This window comes from Pinus tabuliformis, chromosome 5_1 (assembly GCF_031772625.1).
Source record: "Pinus tabuliformis cultivar Carrire ecotype Pingquan chromosome 5_1, CPIR1, whole genome shotgun sequence".
Lineage (NCBI taxonomy): Eukaryota > Viridiplantae > Streptophyta > Pinopsida > Pinales > Pinaceae > Pinus > Pinus tabuliformis.
Window position 1 is genome coordinate 495842743 of NC_142305.1, and position 9796 is coordinate 495852538.

Sequence of the window (9796 nt, forward strand, 5' to 3'; positions counted from 1 at the left end):
TTTTATTTTTTTAATAAAAAAATATTAAAAAAAACCAAAACCTACTTAATAATTTTAAAATTTTAAAAAATCTCCATAAATTAATATAACCTAAAATTAAAAAAGTTAATTCCACTCCATAAAAACTGATTTTAAATCTTTAATTGCTTTCCATATCCGCTCGTAATAAAATCATGCATGAAGTTCGAAAGTTAATTCAACAATAATATCATAACAAACAGAACGTAGAGATTATATATAGCATAAATAATCGATGACACGATGAAAAAAAACCGAAAACTTCGAAGTCAAAGTTACTTCATCCAACCAGGGTACATGAAATTCCATTACCATAAAAACTTCTACAGAATCAAGACTGTCTCACTTCCGATTTTACCATTTTCAAAATAGTAGTGCAATACACCTATGATGTGAAAATGGGCAGCCAATCAAATTCTTCCCGTCACATGAAAAAAAGTTTCAAATTTGGATTTGGCACGGTGGATGTTGGCACTAAACTCTTTCAGAAGTGCAGACCTGCAAGTTTCCGCAATGGATTCATTTGCCTTAAAGTGAGCTATGATATATTCTTCAATATACTGGCCATCATCAAAAGAACCACTCGAGATCGCAGACAACATTTTCTGTAGAGTCTGCTCCAGCATATGTAAACCTGTTAGGTCTGGCTTGCATTGGTTAATGCCAAGTCTATCACTTAAATCACCCAAAACATTTATCTCCAGAGAGAGTAAAAGGGCTCTGGTCTTGGCTTCTTGTTTAGTGCTCCAAGGAACAGCACTCAAATATTTCATACATTCATCCATGCATTGCTGAAACAAAAGTTGGGAAGCAACTGGTAGAATAGCAAGGGCTTCATCCACATTTGAGAAACTCAAGGCTTGTACTGCATGAGAAGAATACATGAGCTGAATACATTTAATATAAATCTCACGACTGTAGCCGCTTGGTACAGTGATTTTAAAAGGCTGGTTCTTCTCCAAGGACCAGCGCTCAGACAACAAAGTATTATAGAATTCAGATTTTCTGAGCACATCGGAATGAACATGAAGAGGATTTCTTTGGTAACCAGTTCCATCTTTGTAGATTAACTGTAATTTAACGTCAGCGGTGCTGTGATCTCCAAATTGGAGTTCATCCCCCATTGTTACCTGCAAATCGAAACTCTTCGGAAACCTGGAATGCAAATCGAAATTTTTCAAAAACCCCAAATTCAAGACCTTTTGAAACTTTTGGAAACTGTTTTAAAAAAGTTTAACATGATAATTTATCAACAGCGATTCTATATGCCGAAAAAACTTAAAAAACTTAAAGAATCGTTTTAATGTCCAGAAAATAAGTTATCTCCGCCATTGATAACGTTCTTTGCTGCAAACCACAGTCCACTTGCTTCTTTACTGAAAACAACACTCCAGCTTCAATTCAAGCAAAATAAAAGAATACAGAAAGCCTGAAGGCACTTCCAAGCTCTGCTCTCTCAGCTAGATGGTGTAAAAACTGAAGGGGATTGAGATACAAGCTTGGGACCAAACAGATAAATTTATAGCGAAGCTTCCATCAAGTTTGTGATGGCTATGTGTTAGGTGTTCCACAGAACAAGGTAGAGAACTCAAAATGAAGTAATGGACCACTTCAGAAGCTACCCACAAGAAAATTAATTAACTGCAGTTGATTTTCTTAATTTAAGGAAATTACTGCAGTTGGTTTCCAAAAATTAAGGAAATACTGCAGTTGGCTTCCACAATTGTAGGCAGCCGTTGGTAAAGAACTTAATGTAGCTTAACATAACACTCATCGTTACTGCTTTTTACCAGACTTTACTTGCGCCGGCTAAACCTGGAATGCAAATCGTACCTTTTCAAAAACCTGGAATTCAAAACCTTTTGAAATTTTTGAGAAACTGTTTTAAAACAGTTTAACACTCACGGTTACTGCTTTAAACCAGCACCTGCCAAGCAAAACCTTTCAAAAACCTGGAATGCAAAGCAAAACCTTTCAAAAAACTGGAATCCAAACCTTTTGAAAGTTTTGGGAAACTGTTTTAAAACAGGTTAGCACTCACCGTTACTACTTATACAGCGTTTAATTGCGCCTGCAAATCTGGAATGCAGATCGAAACTTCTCAAAAACCTGGAATTCAGATCGAAACTTCTCAAAAATCTGGAATGCAGATCGAAACTTCAGATCGAAAAAAATCTGGAATGCAGATCGAAACTTCTCAAAAACCTGGAATTCAAACCTTTTGAAACTTTAGCGAACTGCTTTAAAACAGTTTAACAATCACCGTTACTGCTTTTTACGAGCGTTTCGCCTGGGAACGGGTCGGCCACATATATCTTCCCATCCAGGGTTAAATTTAACGGTAATCAATCAATTATTTAATGGAGATATATAACCAATTGTAAAATTATAAATGCTTTTATATATATATATATATATATAAATAATAAAATCAAGTAAAAAATTATTGATTATATTTTACTAATATTTTCACTTAACAATATTCAATATTTCTTTTATATAATATTAATTTTCAAATAAATAAAATTTAACCTGAAATATTTTGGCCTGAAATAATCAATATCGTTGAGATTAGTTTGACTAGGACTCTATATTCTTTATAATCCTAAAATAATTAATATCGTTGAGATTAGTGTGAGTAGGACTCTATAATCTTTATAATCATGATGTATTAATAATGTTATTTGACCATGATATCAAAGATTTTTAGATAATTGTGTGTCATCATGAAAATTGGAAGTTTTTTTAAATGAACATTTCACTTTAATTCAAAACAGAAGTTAAATATTTACCTAATTTTAAACAATTTAAAAAACACATAGAAATCTTCAATATCATCACATTATAAATTACAGAAATTTACATGTTAAAATAATATTATTTATTTAATTCTTAAAATTAACTATATCCGCATATATGTAAAACGTTTGAACCCAAACCGTTAAGATTAATTTAATTGGATTCCACAATCCGTAATTTTGAATTATGGTGGTAAATTATAAAATTAATTGAGAGGTACGTGGGCTATTAAAATATAATATAATATTAATTCTGAATTAGGGTGGTAAATTATAAAATTAATTGAGAGGTATGTGGGCTTTTAAAATATAATATTAATTTAAAATAATGGTGGAATAATTTGTTCAAAGTTTTTTTCCAGTAAGACAAAACCCTGATATATATATTATATGCATAGGAAATATACATAGGTTATCTTTTCAAATACAAGTATTTATGATAAAAGACAAGTAAGAATAGCTGTCATGATATCATATACAACTTGTGTCAAACCAGAGCCAGAAACACATTAGAGCAACTTAAACTACATAAAGAACATGATACTGTTATGAGATGATATGACAGAGAGTAGTATATATAGTGGCAAGTATTGTAAGCAATATTAAAGAACATGATATTGTTATGAGATGATATGACAGAGAGTAGTATATACAGTATTGTAAGCAATATACAGGAAGGAACATCATTTGTTGCTGTAGAATAGTCCCCTCCCTGGAGAAAAATTAAGGGCACTGTATGACCTGTAGCATTTATATAGCCAGTGCAGTGAAAAAATTTCATATACAAAAATACAATATGTTCAGCATAGTTATGAAGCACGCTTTTGTTCTGTATACCACCATCTAGCGAGGAGACTGTTGGGAGCTCCTCGTAGAGGACACTGTTTATGCCTAGTGGCCAGGCAAAACTTAAAAAAGCGAAAAAAAAAAAAAAACAAAAAACAAAAAAAACAAAAAAAAACAAAAACAAAAACAAAAACAAAAACATTCCTATTTCCAAAAAAAGTTTGATGCTTGCATTGAACTGTTTAAAATGGATTTGGGAAGCTCTCCATGCTGAATATGGATTGCTCCCATGTGATCTCTAAATGCCATTCTTCATTGTTTGCTTGTAATCCTTTTTTTGACAATGAATCTGCATCTTTGTTATAACCTCTTTCAATGTGTTGTATTGTGTAATTGTCCTAGTTTTCCATAAGAAATCAATTCTTTCCAACCAATCTTGAAGTCTGGGATTTTTTATTACTTCTCTCCCCATGACTTGGTCTATCATGATTTTTGAGTCACTGTATATGTGTAGCTCAAGATTCCCAAGGAAACTGTTGAACCATAGGAGGCCCTAGAGAGCTACAGCTTTAGCCTTGGTATTGGTACCATCGCCACCTTTCCAATGCATCCTGTATATCAAGTCAACACTTATCGCAATCCAAAATCCACATGCATATTTATTTCCTTGTGCTGCCCCATCAAAAAAGCCCATCAGATAAGAGAAATGTAAGTCATATTTCATTTTGGAATTCTCTTTAAAACTTAAGTCATATTTCATTTTGGAATTCTCTTTAAAGCTTAGTGACTGCGCAGAATAAAGAGAAATAGTTGTTATTATTTTTTCAACGATTAAATAAAAATCTTCCCTATTGTTTTGAAATATGTTTCTATTCCTCCATTTCCAGATTTCCCAGAAAAGGAAGAGAGGTATAATTCGCCATGTAGATTTCTGAGAACTCCACCATTCCAAGGACTCTCTAATGCAAGGATGCTAAATATAGGGAAAATCTATGAGTGGAGAATTTTTTTTTCCAAATCCAAATATGGGAGCGCAATGTAGAAAAATATGATCATTGTCTTCTGAATGGTTTTTGCATATACGGCAAATACCTGGCCCATGCCAATTTCTTTTTTCCAAATTTTCCCAAACAAGATTCTTGTTATGGTAAACTAGCTAACTAAAAATAATAACTTTGATTGGAGCTTTAGTTTTCCAGAAGGCATAAAGGGTATGGTTCTCCTCTTTCCTCACTAATCTTTTTGTTAATGTTTGGTAGATGTCTTTTACCACTATATTGTCAGATTGCATTTTCCCTGACCATATTAATTTGTCTTGAGTCCCTAATCTGCAGATGCCCAATTGTTTCATACATGTTGTGATTTGGTTCCATTCTTCTTTCCAGATATCGGTTAATCCCAGATCATCTGCATTTTTCCAGACAGGGAGGTTTCCTTGTCAGTCTTTTATGACTTGGCCCCAGAAAAATAGATCGCGGTCATTTATGAAATGCAAGAAGTGGATTGATATGGATGGATTTGGATCAACACCTAGAATAGGGTCAAAACCAATTAGGATGTTATTACTCGACTGGAATTTCGAAGTCAGTAGCTGGATGAAACTTGACTTGATTTTCAAAAAGCTTGACCATATAGCTGAACCTTGTTTTTTCCCAATTGAACCCACACGGTACTAGTGTATGAAATCTTTATTTTTTTGATATTTATGTTTAATAACCTTACTCCAATTGCTTGTTCCAAATAATCCCCTCCAAAGCGATTTTATGAGCAGAGCCTCACCAAAGCGACGAAGGTCTAATATTCCTCAACCACCTATTTTTTTTGGGAGAGTTATATTTGCAAACTTTGTAAGATGAATTTTTTTTTTGTTATTTGCACCTGCGTAGATGAAGTTGGCCATTAGATGGGTTATGTCATTTAGGATGGAGGAAGGGAGATGAAAGAGATGAGCCCAATATACCCCTAGTTGTGCTAGGACAGTTTGTGTCAGAATAGCCCTTCCCCCTATGGATAGACATCTGTATTCCCACCAGCAATTCTTTTGTAGAATTTTTCTATGAGCCATTTCCAATCAGATATTCTATAACATGATGGTTTAAGTCTATACCCTAGATACTTCAGACCATTTTGCATAGGTTTAGCTGCTATTCCAAATAATTCTTTTATATATGTTATAGTTCTCATGTCAGAATGGCAGAATGGAATTTATGCACATGTCCGAAGTGTTTGCAAATCTGCTGAAAATATTAAAAAGATAATACCAAGAGAAGCGGCATAACATACCCATTATGAGGATGTCATCGACAAAGAGGTTGTGCGTGATATCTATATTGTTGCCCAGCTTCAGTGGTTTGAAGTGCCCTTCTATCGTCTCTCTTTTGATATGCAGACCCAAGCAATCCATTACCAGTATAAATAATAATGGGGATAATGAACATCCATGTTGGAGGTCTCTTTCAGATTGAAAGAAGCGCGTTGGAATACCATTGATGATGATTGCATAATTAACATTTTCCACGCATTCCATGATCCAGTTTATCCCCCCAGACCGTATCCCAATCTTGCTAAGTATTAGTCTAATGAAGCCCCAATCCAAACAGTCATATGCTTTACAGAGGTCAACCTGCAAAATGGCCGCATCCATTTTCTTTGTGTGAATAGAGTGCATACTTTCTTGAACATTCGCCACCGCATCATGTATGATTCTACCCGGGAGGAACCCATGCTGTTCAGGAGAGATGTACCGTTAGAAGGTGTTTCGCAGTCTCCCCACTATAGTCTTTGATATTGTTTTATATATCACATTGCACAATGAGATGGGTCTGAAATTTGAGAAATTTTCAGCAGATTTTTTCTTCAGAATCAGAGCTATCTATGTTGAGGAGATTTTTTGGTGAATATAGCCCAAATTTCTTGATTCTTCTATCATTCCTAGTAAATCTATCTTGATAATGTCAAAGAAGTGCATGAACAGTTCGATTGTCCATCCGTCAGGACCGGGGCTTTTATCACTTTTAAAGGATTTGAGAACCCCCAACAGTTCTTCCTTAGAAATTTCCTTTGCAAATTCCTCATTTTTTCCCTGAGCAAACATGTTGGAGAACGATTCTATCCCCCAGATCATATCTTCCACAGAGATTCCTTCCTTTCTTCTATAAGCATTTTGGAAATGATTTACTGCAACATCACTTATTTCTTCTTGTGAATATATTGTTTTCCCTTCCGAGTCAGTGATTTTCCATATGGAGTTTGTTGTCCGGCGAGAATTTGCGAATCTGTGAAAAAATTTGGTGTTTCGGTCTCCCTCATTTAACTAGAGAGCTCTTCTCTTTAATCTCCATGTTGCTTCTTTTGCCATTAGGATTTCCTTCTTTATCTATTCCAGTTTTTGAATGTTGTTTCGAATATTCTCTAAAAGGAAATGTGTAGACATGGCATTTTGTATATAATCTAGCTGTCCTTGGATTTCAACTATTTCTTTTTTGTTGTCTCTTATTTTTTTTTTTTTCGTGCCATAATTTGACTGATTCCTAGAGGGAATCGAGTTTTTCTAGTATACTAATCATAGGGGAGGACTCGTATTGATTATAATTTTCCAAGTGGTCTGAACCATCTCATTGAAGTTAGGATCTTGCAATAAGGTTCTGTTGAACTTAAAAGGGAGTCCTGAACAGGGAGTTCTTTCTCTCCATTGTAGAGAGATGGATCTATGATCATATATGAAATTACTGATGGTGTCTGCTCTGACGTCTCCCAACTGATTTATTAGATGTTCATGAATCAGGAATTGATCCAGCCTTTTTGCCACATATGCAGAGCCAGATCGACCATTGTCCCATGTCGGAGAGATTTTGTGGGGGCATATATCAACAAAATTGTTTAGTATGATGGCATTTTGTATTTTCCTTGCTAGAGGATCAACTTTCCTATGACAACCCCATGTTTCATCCAAGCTTATTGTACAGTTAAGATCCCTTGCAATAATAAGAGACTGAAGATCCATTACGCCAGATGATATGAATCTGTCCCAGAATTGCTCTCTTTCTCTGTATGGTGCATAAATATTTAAAATATGGATATAACCCAATATGCCACGTATATTCCCCTCCAGTAGAATGTCTGCGAAGCATTTGATTGCTTTCATGATAATACATTTCAGATCCCATAATGCCACCAATCCTCCCGAGAGACCCATAGAAGTTGTTGCAGTTATATGCCATGATGGAAACATTTTCCGGAAATACTCAATTGTATCAAGAACATTGTGCATCGTTTCTTGTATGAGAATAATGAACGGGTGAAGATATAATAGCAGATTTTTGAGGGCTAGATATTTAGGGGTAGTCCCCAAACCCCTAATATTGAGAGAGATGATACACATCATCATAATTCTTTCTCAAGCTTCCTTGCTCTAAGGGCCCGTCAGGGGGAGATATCAGCTATGGGGATGTCAACAAGGAATCTGTCCATTGGACATGAGAACGGATTTTTATTGGTTCGACCCCAAAAGTGGCGACTGCCATGGTTTTGTTTCCTTCGGACTATGATATTCCTTGCAGAGGTTGGATTGATATGGGGAGATGAGCTGTCCACAGGTTTATGGATGCTGAGGGTACGAAGATCTAGAGTATTTCTTTGCAGTAGTAAATCAAGGTCACTTCCTACCGAGTTTGTTAGTGAAGTAGTTGGGGAGTTTGGCGGAGTAATGCTGAGGCACAGTCCTTTATCTTTTGATTGCCATTGTGGCGGAGCTGGAGGGGAAATATAAGCTATTTGAGAGGTGGATGGAATATCTGGCCTTGGGTGATTGGCTATCAATGGAATAGGAATATCCTGAAAGTTAAACGGTTCTGGAGGCGAGTCATAAAAGTTGGCGGGTTGTCAGATGACGGAAAATCCGAATTTAACAGGGATGAGGGGATAGTAATAGGCGAGGATACAATTGATCCAAATGCATTTGGAAGATGAGAGTTCAGATGAGAGTGAGTACTTGATTGTTGCAAAGGATATTTCTGTGTCAGGGTCTCTTTTCCTTTTTGGTTATGTCGACCTTTTCGACCCGATTTCGAGAGTGGTCCCGTGGAGCCATTATATCATTTTATAGCATAGAATCTTCCTCCCGGCCAAAAAGGGCACTGTTGTCATATGTGACCTATTCTATGACAAAAAGTGCATATGAATGGGACTCCCCAGTAATCCAGTCTTTGATGAAGGAATATGTCTCCCCATTGCAACTCAATGTGATCAGGAAACCCACCTCTATAATCCTTTTCAATTAGGATCCAGGCAATCCTTTTGTCTTGTGCACCCAGACAACGTGGGTTAATGTATACACATTTACCAATTGCGTTTCCAATATCGATCAGAGCCTGTTTTTTCCATAGTTCCAGAGGAAGACCTGGTAGCTTTACCCATACCAACTTGTTCGAAGGGGTGTTTCGCAGAGGGTTGTACCCAATGTACCACTTATGTAGGGTGAGGAAGCTTTTCCCATGAATCCATGGAATAGCTAAAATTTTATCCAAGTCTTCCTCACTATGGAAGTGGAAGCTGTACCATCCCTTCAGTAACCTAACGATCGCAGGCATGTATCCTAACATCAATTTCCACTTCTTTTCTATGCATTTGTGTGTATCAGAATCCTCCATTTCAGCAAAGTACCATCTACCTACTAGAGCTCTTTTTTGAAGGCTAGTAATTCAACCAACTAGAGTATTACTATCCAAAGCAAGTGTAGGAGGTGGAGGGGCAGTTTTAATGGAGTAGTTTTTGGGTCAGTGGTGTTGTTGTACATGTCTATAGGCCACAGGATCAAGAGGCCTTTCCATGAAATCTGGCATAAAGCCATTTCCTAGAATAGCGCACCATGCGTTAAGAGATCGAGGGTTGTTTTGGCTAGCTTGAATGTTAGCATCTCTTCTCTTTGCTTCAGCTTCCACAGTGGCATGTATGAGTGCAGAGTTGGCAGAAACATCTGATGGGTAATTCACCATCTTAATATAGGGATAAGGTATGATGGGTGATCTGTCAAGGTATCGGTTATTTAAATCCACTTAAGACTTGAAAGATATGGCAGATGCGAGTATGACAGAACTAAGGAGAATATCTCTCTTGGGATTGAGGATTTTGAATATAGATACAAATATGGAAGGGTGCACGTACCATGCCTTAAAAGGATATTTATGCCTGACTGC

At 36.1% G+C, this 9796-nt stretch overlaps 1 protein-coding gene across 1 annotated transcript; it reads right to left on the minus strand.

Annotated features, from left to right (window-relative positions):
* Positions 1-428: 428 nt before the first annotated feature.
* On the minus strand, positions 429-9595 carry LOC149165663 (BTB/POZ domain-containing protein At1g63850-like). The gene is made up of 2 exons (XM_089429901.1): positions 9468-9595; positions 429-1173 (listed from the first exon to the last, which is right to left on the minus strand). Exons 1-2 carry the CDS (start codon positions 9593-9595, stop codon positions 429-431), a joined length of 873 nt encoding a protein of 290 aa, XP_089286027.1.
* Between the last annotated feature and the right edge of the window lie 201 nt (positions 9596-9796).

Excerpts from the sequence above, each read along its gene's own strand:
- LOC149165663 (XM_089429901.1), bottom strand. The coding sequence starts at position 9,595 with ATGGTGAATTACCCATCAGATGTTTCTGCCAACTCTGCACTCATACAT. Across the intron at positions 1,174-9,467 it reads CCTCGATCTCTTAACGCATG|GTTTCCGAAGAGTTTCGATT; the intron begins GTGCGCTATTCT and ends TTTGCATTCCAG.